This window comes from Bufo gargarizans, chromosome 10 (assembly GCF_014858855.1).
Source record: "Bufo gargarizans isolate SCDJY-AF-19 chromosome 10, ASM1485885v1, whole genome shotgun sequence".
Taxonomy (NCBI): Eukaryota; Metazoa; Chordata; class Amphibia; order Anura; family Bufonidae; genus Bufo; species Bufo gargarizans.
The window spans coordinates 112,631,600-112,651,797 of NC_058089.1; the positions used below are offsets into that span (position 1 = coordinate 112,631,600).

A 20,198-nucleotide genomic window follows, 5' to 3' on the forward strand; every position below is an offset into this window, starting at 1 on the left:
GAAAATAAAAGGGTTTCAAATGTGTAAAGCAAGTTTTTTTAATTGGTTCTTCCCCTTTAACATGAAGGTATTTAGTGATGTCTATAGCTGGCCGCATTTCTGCAGTATGAGGTAGCTGTACGTGTGTACTTTACGTGGCGCTAGGAAGGGCCAGGAGAGTAGAAAACCCCTTGCACTGGCGGTGGATGCGCCGAAGTCAGAGGTGTCGTCCTCCTCTAGATAACTTGGGCGCATCCACCGTCTGTCTTCCTTGCTGGCGTAGATTTAGATAACTTTCTACGCCGAAAACATAGAAAATGATAAATGAGATGGGACTGCCTGCCCGCCCCCCTTTTTTTAGACCTGGTGCGAGTGGGAAAATTTGCAGATTCCCTTTCCGACCGAATCTGCGAAAAATTTGCATATATCTGATACTAAATGACCCCCTTAGTTTTGGACGAGCGAGCTTAGCTCCACTGAAGACAACATTAGGGTAAGAGGTCTTGCTACCAAATGTTGAGGTTTTGAATACATTTCATCATGAGAGGCGCTTCATTGTAAATAAAACAATGTGAAAACTTTTTTTTTTTTTTTTTTTTTTTTTTATATGTCACTTCTAAGCAGAGAAATGCTGACTTGTGGTTACAGGCCCAAAGTCTGAGGCTGCACTACTGAGAAACTGATGATAACATGTCCTCTTCTGCGTTCTATCAGGTGCAGCTTTATGCCAACGACCAGAAGATCCACGACAATATCTACATCCTGCTCTGCTCAAATCATTATGTGTGTATGTGCGTGAAGGCTCACGTGGATGGCGGTTTTAACCTCTTCCTAGTGTCCTTTCTGCAAATGGACGTAATGGTGCATCCAGTGTAAGACACAAGCAGCGGAGCAGCTCTGATCCTAGCTTTTTAACCATTCAGACGGTGCGGCCACAAAGGCATGTGTGCAAGTTTAAGACCCCTTTGTTTACTGCCAGAAAAGGCGGATTGCTGATCACTAAGGGGGTCAATCAAAATAAGTTACTAAGCACAAAGTACAAGCGATTCAATTAAAAGTAAATCTGCAAAGATGTCCATAGCCTTTAACCCTGGGTTCACACCTGAGCGTTCTGAAAGGAGCGCTCTGTATGCGCGATTGTACCGTCGTTTACAATCGCGCATACAGAGACAAGCGAACGCCCATTGTCGCGCGTTCCCGAAAGTCTATGTACGGGAACGCGCGACAAAACGCCCCAAAAGAAGCTCAAGAACTTTTTTGAGCGTAGGGCGTTTTTCAGCGCGTTCAAACGCGCTGTAAATGCTCAAGTGTGAACCAGGGCCATAGGGAAGCATTGGTTTTCATGTGTTGAGCGTTTCACAGCGCGTTTGAACGCGCTGTAAAACGCTCAGGTGTGAACCCAGCGTTAAGGGGTTAAAGCATGTCCAGGAAATAGACGGGCACCGTGCACACACAGACTATCAGCAGACATTTACTTACTTTCAGCAGCTTCGCTTTCATGGCCGAGGTGATTGTCGTAGGGGTGACAAACTGGAAGGACGGCGCTGCGTTATTGGGATACTGGACAGGGAACATGACGACCATACGCACCCGGTGGTTCCCACAATGGACAGACACCGTGCAGCTCCGGTTCATAGCATCCATCTGTAAGGCAGGGAGAGGATGAGCAAATGTTGCCTGGGAAGACCACCAGCTACCAGTCTGGAGGCAAAATAAATTGTCAAACGGAGACTGGGAGCGCCTATTCTTGTTTCACCGCTACCAAGGTGCTCCCGAGGTGCGGCCGAAAACCGTGAGGTTTTCTATAGTTTATCAAAAAGGGATTGTGATCCGGTGCGTTTATAGGTTTCCCTGCAACATGATGTGGGCATTAATACGAAGCAAGTGACTGACCACCATTTTTTCTACGATTCATAGAAAAGAGCTGTGGTTTGCTTTCACATGTTTTTCGGCCGCATATCATTGTTCAACCCTAGAAATGGCACCGGTGAATGTGATCACAAGGCAGGTTTCCTCATCGAAAACGTCCAGTTTCCATTCACACGCAGTGGATATGCAGCGGAACTGCGTGCGTAAAATCTGCCGCAAAGTGCTCCAAACTTACCTCGATGTTGACGTTACGGATGTGCACATTTATCAAGGAGAATTCCTGCTGAAGCGTCTGAGGGAGGCCCAGCTGCTCGGCATTTCCGATCACTATGGGTGTGGAGGGCGACTCTTCATCAAACCCCACTAGATGCACACACACACAAAAACAAAAACATTTTATGCTTATTATCTTAGTAAATTAATTTCCACTGGCAGTTGCTCCTCAGATCTGGGGACAAGCTGTCACTTTCTTAGCCTGACTTACATAGATGAGCTGCTGTGGTTTTTAATATTTTTTTTACAGCATTGCTTCCCATTCCCTGCGTGAAGCTCGTCCAAAAAAATGTGTTATCCCTCTCATTGCTGTCGCCCAACTTTCTACAATTCTTTGTGTTTTCATTTCTTTAAAGGTACTTTCACACTAGCGTTTTTCTTTTCCGGCACTGAGTCCCGCCAAAAGGGCTCAATCCCGGAAAAGAACTGACCAGGCATATCCCCAAGCATTCTGAATGGAGAGCAATCCGTTCAGGATGCATCAGGATGCCTTCAGTTCAGTCGTTTTGACTGATCAGGCAAAAGATAAAACCGCAGCATGCTACGGTTTTATCTCCGGACAAAAAAACTGAAGATTTGCCCGAATGCCGGATCGGGCATTGTTTTCCATAGGAATGTAGTAGTGCCGGATCCGGCATTTAAAATACCAGAATGCCGGATCCGTCCTCCCGGTCTGCCTTTTTTCAAAAAGGTGAAAAAAATAAATGCCGGATCCGTTTTGCCGGATGACACCGGAAAGACGGATCCGCCATTTCAATGCATTTTTCTGACTGATCAGGATCCTGATCAGTCTTACAGATGCCATCAGTTGTTCATATGTTTTGCCGGATCGGAACTGCTTGCAGGATCACTCTGCCGCAAGTGTGAAAGTAGCCTAAGACCTCTGCATTGCGTCTGTGAATAGCACAATCCCGTTGAGGGGTTTAGCTATGGGGGGTGCAGATGTAGCAGTTGCCCCCTCTGCACATAAGAGATCACCAGTATTATATATGGCCCATGGTAGGAGGATGAAGCATTATGGATTTTGAACGTTACTGAAAATCATCTTCTGATCACATTGAAGTGACACGGGGGCAGGGTTCGTTACAGGGTACTGGGCTGAGTTCAACCAATCACAACAAGCTACCGCAAACTGCAATTTTGTGACACGGTCATTGGATGTGCGGTATTAAAAAATAACTGCATTGCAAAACCATAGGAAAATGTGCAATCAACTGCTATTAAGCTGAAAACTGCGCCAATCTGCACATCGCTGGGGTTCTGGCCATAGTGCGCCTGTAACATGTGAACACCGCCTCGGGGTGCAGTTGCTCCATGGCTTTTTGAACACTGTTTTACTGTAAATTGCTGTGGCAAAGAAGCCCATGAATATCTCGATAAAGGCACCATCTGTATATAGATTCTCTAACACATTGCACACCTGCCCGGATAAAACATGATGCAAGTCTGTCTTATCACTCACCCTCTTCTTCTGAGGGCATGGACATTTGGTCTTGGGGTTGCAGGGACTTGTCTTGCTCTGGCATCAAGGATCCGTCCATCAGTTCATCAACGGGCTCCATGATATCATTGGCGCATAGCTGTGTGCAGGTGCAAGATAGGACATGTAATATACACACACATATACAAAATACAATAAACAATCATAATTATTCCATCCCTAGATGTCATTGTCTTCTACCGTCCGGTAACACTGTAAGCTCACCCGCTGAAGCTGAGCGTCCACCCTCCACATCCGCAGCGTCTGGTCTCGAGACCAAGTCACCAACTGACAGTCTTTTAGCCCTAGAAACGCAAATGTTCACAAACCAAAGCAAACCATTAATAATAACATCAGTATGAAGGATAGACACGATAATATAAATAAAAACTACATGTCACCTCCGTTCATCACTTTACAGTGCTCTGAAAAAGTATTCGCCCCCTTTCTGATTTCTTTTGTATTTGCACATTTTTCACACTTACATGTTTCAGATTATCAAACTAATTTGAATAAATCGCACAAAAGTTTGTGAGTAAATACAAAATGCCGTTTTTATATGCAGTTATTAAGCGAAAAAAGCTATCCAAACCAACCTTGCCCTATGTGAAAAAGTAATTGCCCCCGAAACCTAATAACTGGTTGAGCCACCTTTGGTGACAACTACTGCAATCGGGCGTTTGCGATAACTGCCAATGAGTCTTGTGGAGGAATTTTGGGCCCCTCTTTGCAGAATTGTTTTAATCCGGTCAAATTGGAGGGTTTTTGAGCATGAACGGCCTGTTTAAGGTCATGGCGCAGCATTTCAGTTAGATGTAAGGAGGACCTCTCCCCTCTGCTGACACGCCTGATTTAATAGCTACATGCATTCCCAATGTAATAACAAGTCTGGAGTGGGGTTGTCATGATACCAACATTTTAATTTAATTTCGATACCATTAAAAATTACTGTGATACTCGATATCATGCGAAAAACACAAAAAAAGCCGCGTGTGATCCATATTTTATGAAACGTCCAACCCATAATAATAATAAAACAGCCCTATCCAATTTTTCTTTGGGGGGGGGGGCGAGGAGACAAAAAAAAAATTACAAATCATACGTCTTTTTTCTTTTCTGTTACGCCGTTTACCGCATAGGAGATATTTTTTAATAGTTCAGACGCGGCAATACCCAATATCCTTTTTTTTTGTAAAACTGGGAAAGAGGGTGATTTAAAAAAATTTATATTTTGCTGTTTTTCTCAACTTTTTTTTTTTTTTTTTTTTTAAGGGGCTAGAACAGTGACGGCAAACCTTTTACAGACCGAGAGCCCAAACTGCAACCCAAAATTCACTTATTTATCTCAAAATGCCAACACAGCATTTTAACCTGAATACTACAGTCTAATATAGTATATCTTCCATGTACTTATCATTTATCTATAATAGCTTTAAATTCAATGCGCTGCCTGCACAGATTGGTACACCATAGATTTTTCCAGGGTGCCGCCTCTGGCACCTGTGCCATAGGTTCACCATCACTGACCTAGCACCTGGATCTTTTAATCCATTGTCCTGCGCAGCCTAGTATCAGTTAGAGAACATGGTGCGCGCCGCTCTCAGCACGCCATGTTCTCCTCAGCCAGCACAGTGGAGAAGGAGGAAGTCCCTCCCCACTGTGATGCGGATCGGTGCAACCCTACTGTGTACATATATTACTTATCCTGTACTGATCCTGAGTTACCTCCTGTTTTATACTCCAGAGCTGCACTCACTGTTCTGCTGGTGCAGTCACTGTGTACATACATTACTTATCCTGTACTGATCCTGAGTTACCACCTGTTTTATACTCCAGAGCTGCACTCACTGTTCTGCTGGTGGAGTCACTGTGTACATATATTACTTATCCTGTACTGATCCTGAGTTACCTCCTGTTTTATACTCCAGAGCTGCACTCACTGTTCTGCTGGTGCAGTCACTGTGTACATACATTACTTATCCTGTACTGATCCTGAGTTACCACCTGTTTTATACTCCAGAGCTGCACTCACTATTCTGCTGGTGCAGTCACTGTGTACATACATTACTTATCCTGTACTGATCCTGAGTTACATCCTGTATTATACTCCAGAGCTGCACTCACTATTCTGCTGGTGCAGTCACTGTGTACATACATTACTTATCCTGTACTGATCCTCAGTTACATCCTGTATTATACTCCAGAGCTGCACTCACTATTCTGCTGGTGCAGTCACTGTGTACATACATTACTTATCCTGTACTGATCCTGAGTTACCACCTGTTTTATACTCCAGAGCTGCACTCACTATTCTGCAGTCTTCAGAGCTAAAATTCCCCACCATGCTTGTGCAGTGTCTGCACAAAATGTGCTCTAGTGATTGCATTCATTTGCTCCATTGAAGTGAATGGGGTTCAGGTGTAATGCCACACACAACCGGTGGACCGGAATGGTGCAGTTTCTTGGGGAAAACAAACAAACCCTATTTTACAATCCTGGACCCCCAGCCGCAAAGAGTCTGTAGTATGGAGCTTTACATTTGCTGCAGTTTCTACACAAACGCATCATGTCTGGATAAGTGATGATACCGAGCAAGGTAAGTAATCACAGTAATACTGCAGTGACTTACCACGCTCCCTTTTATTCTCCTGGTGATGGAGTTATAATGTATCCCCATTACATAATCATATATCACTAAGAAGGAACCCACCTTCCTTCTGCTTCCTCCACTGGAACTCGAGCACCACGTCGTCATGTCCCACAAAGATGTGCACCGGGGAATGAAGGTCGTAGACATTCCAGAGCAGGAGACTGTTCTCCCTGCGCAGCTGGGGCACCATGACCGTGACCAGGCCGTTGCTGAAGGGCTGAGGAGTAAAAATAAATGAACAGATTGCAGGACGGATGCTCGTCAGCTGCCCACGCACGTCCATGTGCAATCCTAGGGTACAGTCGTCAATCACAGTTATTTCTGGAAATGGAGAAGCTTTGCAGATCGAGTTGTGGTATAGGACTCCAGGTCCAGAGGGATCGAGGACAAACTGTACATTAAAGGGTTACTCCACATGGAAGTAACTGAGAAGGGACCTTTCAATCAGGATCTCACACTATGATCCACATCTTGCACCGGGTCCTATAGAGGGGGCTCAACCTAGTACTACAGGCCATCTTCGCAGGGCACCTTACAAAGGCCAGTCTGAACACCTTGCCTACAAGCATGGCCGGGAACGTCATCATTTATAGACTGTGTGCCCTGATATCACCACAGGTCACAATCAGACACTATGCTCACCGTGTAACGTGCTTTCCACACCGGCACCTGACACGCCAAGACACTGAGACACTTCCGTGGGTGCCGTGAATCCCAGAACTGAAAGACAAAGGGAAGAAAACAACAATTCAAGTTCAAGTGACCAACAACAGTACCGCTTACGGGAAATCGAAACGCTGAGACTGATCCCTGGTTAGAAGCAACTTAAAGGGGCGTTCTGGGGCTTAAAGGAGCATATGAGCCTGCCAAAATTATCTGTCCATTAAATGCTAGATCATTCAGGGGTGTGACTGCTGGGAGCCCATCACGTGCCAGTACGGAGAACCCCCAATCCACAATTCCAACCAGTTGCATGTAGTCAAGCAATGAGTCCTGCTTTTGTAACTGGTATATATACATGTAAATAGCAGCGGCGAGAGCGGACATCCCTGTCTAGTTCCCCTAGCCAATTCAATGTGGTCAGACACTCCCCCATTAGTCCTAATCCGCGCCTTCGGGTTTGAATACGGGACCCGAACCCATTTGATGAATCTCTGTCCAAATCCCATATAACCCAATGTAGCCCAAAGAAACCCCCATTCAACACTGTCAAATGCCTTAGCAGCGTTGAGAGATAGCGCTATTCTATCTCCACAATTATCCGCCAGAACTTGTAAACTGGTATATACTCTTCTTATATTGATAGCCATTAGGGCTGCAGTAAACGATTATTTTAGAAATCGAGTATTCTATCGATAATTTTTTACGATTAATCTAATAAAGAAAAATAGGAATTAATAGACTGTTTACCTTTATAAAAACTCATCAGACCCCCTGCCGGAAGTCCCCAACACCCTTTGTTCCCCCTGTGCGATCAGCCCAAGTGCATCTGTTCTCCCCAGTGCCTTCAGCTCTCCCCCCACCCCAGTGCCACCAGCTGCCCCCTCAGTGCCACCAGCTGCCCCCTCAGTGCCACCAGCTTGCCCCCTCAGTGCCACCAGCTTGCCCCCTCAGTGCCACCAGCTTGCCCCCTCAGTGCCACCAGCTTGCCCCCTCAGTGCCACCAGCTTGCCCCCTCAGTGCCACCAGCTTGCCCCCTCAGTGCCACCAGCTGGATGTGGAAGGGAGGTTTGTCTGTATTCTATGTAATATAGAAGGGATACAAATAATGTTGGTGGTGCTATACATTCCTCCGCCATTTGCATCAACCCCTTTGAGAATGATCCTAGACTTTGTTGAAGAATATTCGGGAATTCCATGGTTGCTTATAGAGGACTATAACTGTACTCCGGATGACCGGCTAGATAGATGTAGAATGGGGGGCGATGGGAGGTCTCCGGGTAGTTCTGCGCTATGCAATATTATGAAAGAGGTGGGTCTGATAGATGTATGGAGGGTGAGACATCCCACAAAACGTAAATACTCTTGCAGTTCATCCACATATCCTACCCTATCCCGAATAGATCTGGCATTAGTGAACGATGCAGTGTTTCCACTCATCCACTCCTCTGAATATCAGCCTAGGGCGTTGTCAGACCACTCTATTCTGAAAGTGGAACTGAACGTGGGAGGGGGGGGGGGGTCTGGTCGGGGCCGCTAGAGGTGGGTTCGCTCCCGGGTTCTATGCAGGAGGCCCCTATAATAGTGATCCCAAAACCGGGGAAAGATCTGAGAACTCCAAACTCATATAGACCAATATCCCTCTTAACGTCAGATGTTAAGCTTTTAGCAAAGGTCTTGGCGAAGCATCTATCCAGAGTGATTCTTAACATAATCCATCCAGACAAGACGGGTTTTATGCCCCAGAAATCTACGGCTATTAGGGCTTGATACACTCAGTAAGTTGGAACGTGGCTGTGGGGGCTATTAGGGCTGAAAGGGGTTTGTCCCATATGGACATTTATGACATATTGATAGGATATGCCATATATGTCCGATAGGTGCACGAACCACCTCTCCTGTCTCAAGAGTGGTGGCCCGACATGAAGTAGAGCACACCGCATATGCACGGCGTTCTGCATTCACTGCAACAGGGCTTCCAAAAACGGCTGTGAAATCGGGCTACAGAAGTCGTGGGTCGGGTATACGTCTCATGCGGTGTTTTCCTCGTATTCCAGGGGAGTTAGTATACTAGTTCATAAAAGTGTTAGGTTTCAATGCCTTTCCCAAAGATCTGGAAAGCTGAGATATGAGGAGCTGTCACCGGCGATTTCCTCTCCCTTTCTTTTTTCTAAAATTGTATATTTTGTATCCCTGCAGAAACGCTACCACCAGAGATTATCAGCCCTCCGGTGTGAGAACCCTGCAAACAGCACCCCCTACCTCAGCGTTCACCCAGGGACAATACCTTGACAGAGTTGTCTTGGCTTGATGTGGCCAGGATGTATTCATTGTCGGGATGCCAGTCGAGTCCGTGGATCTTGTACAGGTGGGCAGCGATGTACTCCACTGCGGTGCTGGGTTTCTGGAAGGACGAAGCAAGATGCATTTAATTAGGGCTGGATGCAATCCTCTGACCACGGCTATCAATCATGGAATGCCAGTCTGGAATCAGCACCATCCCCTCCCCCACAGCCACGTTCCAACTTACTGAGTGTATCAAGAGTACTAACCCTCCGATCCCAGATCCGGACGTCCCCGTCGTGACTCGTGGCGAGACAATTTGTGTTCTTCTTGTTCCACTTCACCTGTGAGGCCCCAGCTGCAGGAGGAAAGAGAAGCGTCATCAGTGCGGCCAAAGATGAGCGTCATGAAGCTAGAAGTAGGATGTGACTGTGGACAGGGTGATGGCAATCTATTGCTCCCTGTTATCAGCCATTGCAGGCTGTGAATGTACTGATCCCCAATGGGGTGAGAGACAAAGTGCAGAAGGCTCTCTGCTCCCCTAACACTAGTTTACATCACATGACATTTACATCTTAGGCTACTTTCACGCTGGCGTTTTGGCTTTCCGTTTGTGAGATCCGTTCAGGGCTCCTCTTACAAGCGGTCCAAAACGGATCAGTTTAATTCTAATGCATTCTGAATGGAAAAGGATCCGCTCAGAATGCATCAGTTTGCCTCCGTTCCAGCGTTTTGGTGTCCGTCTGATGAAACGGAGCCAAACGGATCCGTCCTGACACACAATGTTTAAGTCAATGGGGACAGATCAGTTTTCACTGACACAATAGAAAACGGATCCGTCCTCCATTGACTTTCAATGGTGTTCAAGACGGATCAGTCTTGGCTATGTTAAAGATCATACAAACAGATCCGTTCTGAACGGATGCAGACGGTCGTATTATCTGAACGGATCCGTCCATGACAGATCCGCACAAAACGCGAGTGTGAAAGTAGCCAGATGTGACTGATATCAGCCGCTCCTCTTATAACGCTCCAGCACTGATATAAGCTGATGCCTTCAAAGGGGTTGACTGAGATTTTGATATTGATGGCCTGTGCTCAGGACAGGTCATAATATTTGATTCATGGGGGCTGGTTTTCCAGCATTCCCACCAATTTGCTGTTTGTGGCCCCCAGTGCCCTGGTGAATGCTGCAGGCTCTTCCTAGGCCAGTGACACCACTGTACATTGGTCCCATGGCCTAAGCGCAGCTCAGTCCATTCAAGTGAATAGGCCTGGGCTGCAATACCAAGCACAGCTACCATACAACGCACAGCGCTGTGCTCGGCATGCTGAGAGGAGGCCGCAGTCTTAGGCCTCATACAACCGTATCCGTTTTGCGGTTCGCAAATCCACACAAGACAGAACTTGTCCGTGTGCATGCCAACAATTTTTTTTTTATCATTGAGATTTAAGTTTTGCGGATCAGATGTGGATCGAACATACAGCTGTGTGCATGAGGCTTAACCACAGTGTTGCAGCCTCTTCAGCTGACCACCACAGGTTCCGGGATTCGGACCCCCACTAATCACATATGGATGAGCTATCCTGAGGCTAAGCCATCAATATCAAAATCCCACAAAACCCCTTTAAGTTAAGTGCTCCATTAGGAACATGGTAGGCTACTTTCACACTAGCGTTTCAGGGTTCAGCAAAAACGCTTCCGTTACTGATAATACAACCACCTGCATCTGTTATGAACGGATCCGGTTGAAAGTCAATGGGGGACAGATCCGTTTTTTATTGTGTCAGAGAAAACAGAGCCGTCCCTATTGACTTGCATTGGGGGTCATGACGGATCCGTCTTGCTCCGCATCCCAGGACGGAAAGCAAACTACAACATGTTGCAGTTTGCTCTCCGGTATGGAAATGCAACTAAACGGAACGGAATGCATTTTGGAGCGCTCCGTTCTGTTCAGTTACGTTTTGTCCACATTGACAATAAATGGGGACAAAACTGAAACATTTTTTTCTGGTATTAAGCCCCTATGACGGATCTCAATACTGGAAAACTAAAACGCTAGTGTGAAAATAGCCGTAGCTGTGTGCACCTGCCGGCATATCTGTGGTGCAGTAAGGCCCCTTTCACACGGGCGAGTATTCCGCACGCATGCGATGCACGAGTTGAACGCATTGCACCCGCACTGAATCCCGACCCATTCATTTCTATGGGGCTGTGCACATGAGCAGTGATTTTCATGCATCACTTGGGCGTTGCGTGAAAATCACAGCATGCTCTATATTGTGCGTTTTTCACGTAACGCAGGCCCAATATAAATGAATGGGGTTTACGTGAAAATCACAAGCATCCGAAAGCAAGTGCGGATGCAGTGCGATTTTCACGCACGGTTGCTAGGAGACAATCGGGATGGAGACCCGATCATTATTATTTTCCCTTATAACATGGTTATAAGGGAAAATGATAGCATTCTGAATACAGAATGCATAGTATAATAGGGCTGGAGGGGTTAAAAAAAATATTTAAATTATTTAACTCACCTTAATCCACTTGATCGCGCAGCCGGCATTTCCTTCTGTCTTCATCTTAGCTGTGTGCAGAAACAGGACCTGTGGTGACGTCACTCCGGTCATCACATGGTCCATCACCATGGTAAAAGATCATGTGATGGATCATGTGATGACCAGAGTGATGTCACCACAGGTCCTGTTACTGCACACAGCTAAGATGAAGACAGAAGGAGATGCCGGCTGCGCGATCAAGTGGATTAAGGTGAGTTACATTTTTATTTTATTTTTTTAACCCCTCCAGCGCTATTGTACGATGCATTCTGTATTCAGAATGCTATTATTTTCCCTTATAACCATGTTATAAGGGAAAATAATACAATCTACAGAACACCGATCCCAAGCCCGAACTTCTGTGAAGAAGTTCGGGTACCAAACATGCACGATTTTTCTCACGCGAGTGCAAAACGCATGACAATGTTTTGCACTCGCACAGAAAAATCGTGCATGTTTCTGCAACGCCCGTGTGAAACCAGCCTTAAGCATGTCTCTGTTCATTAATCTGTAGCCCAACCTAAACGTTCGGGCCTAGAGGCCAGTAAACAAAAAGACTCTCAGGCCGTAGAGCCTGTGACTGGCAATGTCATCAGATGGGAGCAGTAGTCCTCCCCACTCGTCTGGAATACCCACCTACAGCAGACAGGGAGACTACTGGTTTCCTTGTGTCTCTGAGCAAAAGATAAAAAACAAAAATAAAAAAAGACAGAAGTAAAAAAATCTGAATGTAAAACAACATTTAATATGAAATTAACCCTCTGTCCCCCATTCTACAGTCTGCATCTACTTGTTCATTTACGTGTCTTCTACTCCTCGTGAGTTCTATCAAGTCTTTTCATATGATTCAGGCTGGGTGACTCTATTAACGTCTATGCACATCTTTGGACTGAATTTTTTTATTGGTCATTTTCTTCCTAAATGCAAAATGAAACAACATTCTAAATAGCTTTTTTTTTTTATTACCTACTATTTTGCGGAGTCCTCCACCTAACTGCTGGGGCTGCTGAAACTGACATACAATTAGGGCCAGAACTATTTGGACAGTGGCACAATTTTTGGCATTTTTTTTTTTTTTTAGCTGTTTATAATCAATATGGTCTTAAAGTGCAGACTCCCAGCTTTAATTTGAGGGTATTCACATCCTAATTGGAGGAAGGGTTTAGGAATCACAGCTCTTTAATACGTAGCTGGCTATTTTTTAAGGGACTAAAAGGTAATTGGACGATTATCTCAAAAGCTATTTAATGGGCTGCATGGGATATTCCCTCATTAATGCATAATCAATTAAGCAGGTAAAAGGTCTGGAGTTGATTCCAGGTGTGGCATTTGCATTTGGAAGCTGCTGATGTAAACCTGCACAATGTGGTCAAAGGAGCTCTCAATGGAAGTGAAACAGACCATCATTAGGCTACATTCACACGTCAGTATTTTCCTATATCCCGATTTTCGGTCCGTTTTTTGCGGATCCGTTGTTCCTGAAAATGTTTCCGTATGTCATCCGTTTTTTGCAGATCCGCAAAAAACGGAAACATGTATAAAGTTCAATAATCAAATAAAGTTGTTTGGATTTCTTTGAAAAAAAATTGAAAAAAATTAAATAAAATTTGTTATGTGTTTCCAGGAACGGATTCCGCATAAAACGGATGACATCCGAATGTCTTCCGTTTTTTGCGGATCCATTGACTTTGTATTGTACCAGGATCCGAATTTTGCGGACAAGAATAGGACATGTTTTATATTTAAACTGACATGCAGAACGGAACAACGGAAACGGACAGCACACATTGTGTTGTCCGATTTTTTCCAGGACCCATTGAAAATGAATGGGTCCAGATCTGGTCCTGATCTGTTCCGCAAAAAACGGAACAGATCAGGAAAGAAAAAACGGACGTGTGAATGGACCCTTAGGCTGAAAAAAAAGAAGAGGTCCATCAGAGCGGCCAAATCAAGTTTTGTACATTCTGGTAAAAAAAATAATAATTATATATAAATCCTTTCTGTGGTGAAGAAAAACCCTTTCACAGTATCCACCCAGGTGAAGACCTCCAGGAAGTAGGTGTATCAGTATCTAAGTCTACCTTAAAGAGAAGACTTCATGAGGGCAAATCCAGAGGGTTCTCCACAAGGTGCAAACCATTAATCAGCCTCAAAAATAGAAAGGTCAGATTAGACTTTGCTAAAAAAAAAACATCTGAAGATGCCAACCCAGTTCTGGAAGAGCATTCTTTAGACAGATGAAACTAAGATCAACCTGTACCACAATGATGGGAAGAAGACAGTATGGAGAAGGTTTGGAACGGCTTGTGATCCAAGGCACTCCACACCCTCTGTAAAACATGGTGGAGGCAGTGTGATGGCATGGACAGAAGAAAACGGAGGAATTCTGAAGTCTACAGGGATAGACTTTCTGCTCCGAGTCAACCAAATGCAGCAAGGTTGATTGGACGGTGCTTCACGGTACAGATGGACAATGACCCAAAACATACTGCGAAAGCAACCAAGGAGTTTTTTTTTTTATGGCATAGAAGTGGAATATTCTGCAATGGTGGAGTCAATCACCAGACCTTAACCAGATCAAGCATGCATTTCACTTGCTTAAGACAAAACTTTTGGTGATGCCCATGGGTTTCAGACTTCAGGCAGCCATTGCCTGCAAAGGATTATCTACAACGTATTAAAAATGAACATTTTATTTATGGTAATGGTCATTTGTCCAATTACTTTTGAGCCCCGGAAACGAGGAGGCTTTGTAGAAAAATGGCTGCAATTCCTAAACATTTCGCAACATCTTTTTGTTCAACCCCTTGAATTAAACCTGAAAGTCAGAGACACTTCAATTGCATCTCAGTTGTTTCATTTCAAATCCAAATGTGGTGACCTGCAGAGCCTGAATCATGAAGATTGTGTCACTTCCCAAATATTTCTGGACCTAACTGTAGATTTGATGGCACACTGCTTCTCTCTGCTCTCCCCCTCCCTTCTCTCTCCGTGTCAGAGATAGGAGGAGGTTGTACATGGAAGATAAGAGAGGGGGGAAAGCATCCAAGTTATCAGATAGGACAGGGAGGTTCTAAAAACCAGTGGATATTTAGGCGATTAGGTATATGGCATATCCTATAGTATCATGGGAAAACCCCAGTTACACCACCTCCGATAGCTGTCAGTCTCCTCCCATGTAAATGATCATATGATATACATTGACAGACTCTTACTTGACATCCCAGATGTAAATGTAGGTGTCGATAGAGCTGGTGACCAGGATGTCCGGCTCATACACTGACCAGTCCAGGTCGCTGCGGAGGACAAAGACACTGCATGGTGAGTACAGGAGCCGAGTGGTGGTCTCGTCACTAGGACATAAATTCCCTGACTGACCTGATGACCCGCGTGTGTCCCTGCAAGGAGGTGGCGATGTCTCCACTACCGTCCCTCCACTGATACAGGTCGACCCGCTGGTTACTCTGGAACGCAGAAGGAAGGATGAGATGGTCACAGAGGTCAGCTCAGCACAGGAGGAGAGAAGCGGCTGCCTCCTACCCACCCCTTATCTCCAGGGGAGCAAACTAATAGGCAGGTAACTTACAGAAGCAGCAAAGAAGTGAGCGTAGCTTTCATGGGGGTTCCACTGCACCGTACCAATGTCCCACTTGCTTTGCCGGGATATTTTTCTGGTGCCCTCGTTGGGGGTCTCCAGGCTCACGATGTACAGGAAGCGGCGGCTGTGACAGAAGGAAATCATCAGCATCAAGTGATCCGACCTCATTCACCCAGAGGTCCCATCCTCCAAAGGCTGCTGAAGTACCAAGGCCATTTCTGGTTGATGGTATCACAGGGAGGCACTGGGCTGCTCAGCGCATGTGGAGAGCCACAGGGTGGGGAAGACTGCTATACAGGATATAACTCCACCGCCCGGGTCTGACGTCCCTCGCTATGACAGACCACAGGCATGATGGAGATGCTCTGCGTCAGTGTCCGTACGGCATCCTCATCTGGCGGTGCTTTAGGCTTATTACAGATCCCGCTGCCCCCGCCACACGAGAAAAAAAGCTTCAGGAACCCGACCGAAGATCGTAAGATATGCCCGATCCTAATACATCAGCAGCGGAGGCTAGAGAAAGATCCTGGGAGCTGAGAGCAGAGGGTATCATACCGGACTGGATTAGATACAGAAGCTCAGCAGGCGGTATCACATATGATAGGATTAGATACAGTAGCTGAGAAGACAGTACCAAGCAGGATAGGATTAGATACAGGGGCTAGGATTAGATAAAGGGGCTCATCAGACAGTATCACACAGGATAGGGTTGGATACAGCAGTGAGCAGGCAGTGTCACATATAATAGGATTAGATACAGTGGCTCAGCAGACAGTATCACATATGATAGGATTGGATACAAATGATCAGTCACAAAGAATAGGATTGGATACAGGGGCTCAGCAGACAGTATCACACAGAATAGGATTAGATACACAGCTCAGCAGACAGTATCACACAGGAAAGGATCGGATACACAGCTCAGCAGACAGTATCACACAGGACAGGATCGGATACACAGCTCAGCAGACAGTATCACACATGACAGGATCAGATACACCGCTCAGCAGACAGTATCACACAGGATAGGATTAGATACACAGCTCAGCAGACAGTATCACACAGGATAGGATTAGATACACAGCTCAGCAGACAGTATCACACAGGATAGGATTAGATACACAGCTCAGCAGACAGTATCACACAGGATAGGATTAGATACACAGCTCAGCAGACAGTATCACACAGGATAGGATTAGATACACAGCTCAGCAGACAGTATCACACAGGATAGGATTAGATACACAGCTCAGCAGACAGTATCACACAGGATAGGATTAGATACACAGCCCAGCAGACAGTATCACACAGGATAGGATTAGATACACAGCCCAGCAGACAGTATCACACAGGATAGGATTAGATACACAGCTCAGCAGACAGTATCACACAGGATAGGATTAGATACACAGCTCAGCAGACAGTATCACACAGGATAGGATTAGATACACAGCTCAGCAGACAGTATCACACAGGATAGGATTAGATACACAGCTCAGCTGACAGTATCACACAGGATAGGATTATATACACAGCTCAGCTGACAGTATCACACAGGATAGGATTATATACACAGCTCAGCAGACAGTATCACACAGGATAGGATTAGATACACAGCTCAGCAGGCAGTATCACACAGGATAGGATTATATACACAGCTCAGCAGACAGTATCACACAGGATAGGATTAGATACACAGCTCAGCAGACAGTATCACACAGGATAGGATTAGATACACAGCTCAGCAGACAGTATCACACAGGAAAGGATTGGATACAGGGGCTCAGCAGACAGTATCACACAGGATAGGATTAGATACACAGCTCAGCTGACAGTATCACACAGGATAGGATTAGATACACAGCTCAGCAGACAGTATCACACAGGATAGGATTGGATACAGGGGCTCAGCAGACAGTATCACACAGGATAGCAGTGGATACAACCTTACACGAGACTCACCCAGACAGCACCGCCAGCTGCCCCTGACAGTCCACCGACATCGCCGTCGCCTGCAATAAACAATAACACGAGGCTTCAAGTCATATTGTAAGTCCTGAACTTTGTGTCTCAATTCTTCACTGCTGTCAAGATCTCTGCTTACTGTCAGTAAACAGAAACATTTTGTTTTTTTTTAATCTGAAGAGTCTTCTAATATGTCTCACAGCTGAGGGTTTGTAACACGTGTATCCAGTCTAGACAATCCTGAGACGAACAGCATGTACTGCAGACTGATACATTGCAACAACTAGAACAATGCGATTGGCAGAAGCCTATGTAGACTGGATACAGCTGTCAGAAGTGCGAGTTTTCTACTGGACATGTTCCCATTCACTGACAGCAAGTAGAGATCTTGATGACAGCTATGGCAATGCAGAGAATGTCCTCATAAACGTTCACAGGACTACCTCCTATGCAGCATACTACAGCAGTAGCCAAGGACTGCCAGGCTGGGAGCTGTAGTTGCTCAGAAGTTTATGAAACTTACCCAGCATCCTCTCTGCCTCCCCCAGTCTCATTGAGCGAGGCATTGTACTGCACATGCGCAGTGTTACAGTGTTATTCCTACGCTTCTTAGTAACACTCACCCCTAATTTTCCACAAAGGCCCTCGGGTCGCCCCAAAGAGGACGCTTCTCCCCCCTCTCCGCCCCACTGACCTGCGAGTCTCGGAACTCCACCACCACATTCTCGCTGCTCCAGTGAGCCGCCATCTTTCCTTTCCCACTGGCCAGATGCTGCAACAACAACAAACGTCGTGCGTCATCACGTAGCCGTCACCTAGCAACCGCGCCACGCTGCCGCGCAGAGTGTTCTGGGAGGTGTAGTTTAACTCCTTATTTGGCAATTCTCAGTGTCACCGCTAGAGGTCAGGAGAAAGCAATGAAGTTTATGAGCAGTTATAGAAAAGCGATAATCAGATGGAATGGGAATGTTAGGAATTAGGAAACATCTATAGTCCATGTCACGTCACCATCATGTGATCGCGCCACGCGTCGGCCTGTCCAAGTGCACGTGACCACAAAGTAATTACCTGAAATTATAAGTAATCTAATAAATCTCTATACAAGCCCAACTGTGTGATACTGCCTGCTGAGCTGTGTATCTAAGGCTATATGCACACGACCGTTGTGTGTTTTGCGGTGCGCAAACTACGGATGGCGTCTGTGTATCTAAAGCTTCATTTACATCACCGTTCAGCCTTCCCGTTCTCGGGGCAGGAAAACAGAAAGGACGGATTCGGCACATAACTGAGCCGAACGGAGCCCACGGGCCCATAGACTATACTGGGGTCCGTTAGGTTTCCGCTCAGAAGAAGATTTCGGAGCACAGACTAAAGTTGTGCATGCAGGGCTTTTGTCTCCGCCCGTGGGCGCTGTTCAGCTCTTATGTGCCGAATCCGTCCTTTTCCTGTCCTTAAACGGCGCAGGACAACGGAAAGGGATGTGAACAAAGCCTAATTCTATCCTGTGTGATACTGTCTGCTGAGCCCCTGTATCTAATCCTATCCCGTGTGATACTGTCTGCTAAGCTGTGTATCTAATCTTATGTTGTGTGATACTGTCTTCTGAGCTGTGTATCTAATCCCATCCTGTGTGATACTGTCTGCTGAGCTGTGTATCTAATCCCATCATGTGTGATACCATCTGCTGAGCTGTGTATCTAATCCTATCCTGTGTGATACTGTCTTCTGAGCTGTGTATCTAATCCCATCCTGTGTGATACCGTCTGCTGAGCTGTGTATCTAATCCTGTCCTGTGTGATACTGTCTGCTGAGCTGTGTATCTAATCCTATCCTGTGTGATACTGTCTGCTGAGCTGTGTATCTAATCCCATCATGTGTAATACTGTCTGCTGAGCTGTATCTAATCCTATCCTGTGTGATACTGTCTGCTGAGCTACTGTATCTAATTCTATCCTGTATGATACTGTCTGCTGAGCTGTGTATCTAATCCTATCCTGTGTGATACTGTCTGCTGAGCTGTGTATCTAATCCTATCATGAGTGATACTGTCTGTTGAGCTGTGTATCTAATCCTATCCTGTGTGATACTGCCTGCTGAGCCGTGTATCTAATCCTATCATGTGTGATACTGTCTTCTGAGCTGTGTATCTAATCCTATCCTGTGTGATACTGTCTGTTGAGCTGTGTATCTAATCCTATCTTGTGTGATACTGTCTGCTGAGCTGTGTATCTAATCCTATCATGTGTGATACTGTCTGCTGAGCTGTGTATCTAATCCTATCCTGTGTGATACTGTCTGCTGAGCTGTGTATCTAATCCTATCCTGTGTGATACTGTCTTCTGAGCTGTGTATCTAATCCCATCCTGTGTGATACCGTCTGCTGAGCTGTGTATCTAATCCTGTCCTGTGTGATACTGTCTGCTGAGCTGTGTATCTAATCCTATCCTGTGTGATACCGTCTGCTGAGCTGTGTATCTAATCCTATCATGTGTGATACTGTCTTCTGAGCTGTGTATCTAATCCCATCCTGTGTGATACTGTCTGCTGAGCTGTGTATCTAATCCCATCATGTGTGATACCATCTGCTGAGCTGTGTATCTAATCCTATCATGTGTGATACTGTCTTCTGAGCTGTGTATCTAATCCCATCCTGTGTGATACTGTCTGCTGAGCTGTGTATCTAATCCTGTCCTGTGTGATACTGTCTGCTGAGCTGTGTATCTAATCCTGTCCTGTGTTATACTGTCTGCTGAGCTGTGTATCTAATCCCATCATGTGTGATACTGTCTGCTGAGCTGTGTATCTAATCCTATCCTGTGTGATACTGTCTGCTGAGCTGTGTATCTAATCCTATCCTGTGTGATACTGTCTGCTGAGCTGCA

At 45.7% G+C, this 20,198-nt stretch overlaps 1 protein-coding gene across 1 annotated transcript in view; it reads right to left on the reverse strand.

The window, feature by feature from the left end:
- WDR59 (WD repeat domain 59) overlaps window positions 1-18,093 on the reverse strand; it is a 33,765-nt gene extending 15,672 nt beyond the window's left edge. The window contains 14 exon segments of the mRNA XM_044269893.1: window positions 1,459-1,623; window positions 2,084-2,211; window positions 3,584-3,701; window positions 3,827-3,906; window positions 6,312-6,468; window positions 6,894-6,971; window positions 9,199-9,315; window positions 9,464-9,552; window positions 12,390-12,427; window positions 14,969-15,049; window positions 15,132-15,217; window positions 15,340-15,475; window positions 17,314-17,363; window positions 18,011-18,093. Of these exon segments, the coding sequence (XP_044125828.1) occupies window positions 1,459-1,623; window positions 2,084-2,211; window positions 3,584-3,701; window positions 3,827-3,906; window positions 6,312-6,468; window positions 6,894-6,971; window positions 9,199-9,315; window positions 9,464-9,552; window positions 12,390-12,427; window positions 14,969-15,049; window positions 15,132-15,217; window positions 15,340-15,475; window positions 17,314-17,363; window positions 18,011-18,064 (1,377 nt within the window). The 5' untranslated portion in view covers window positions 18,065-18,093.
- Window positions 18,094-20,198: the final 2,105 nt, after the last annotated feature.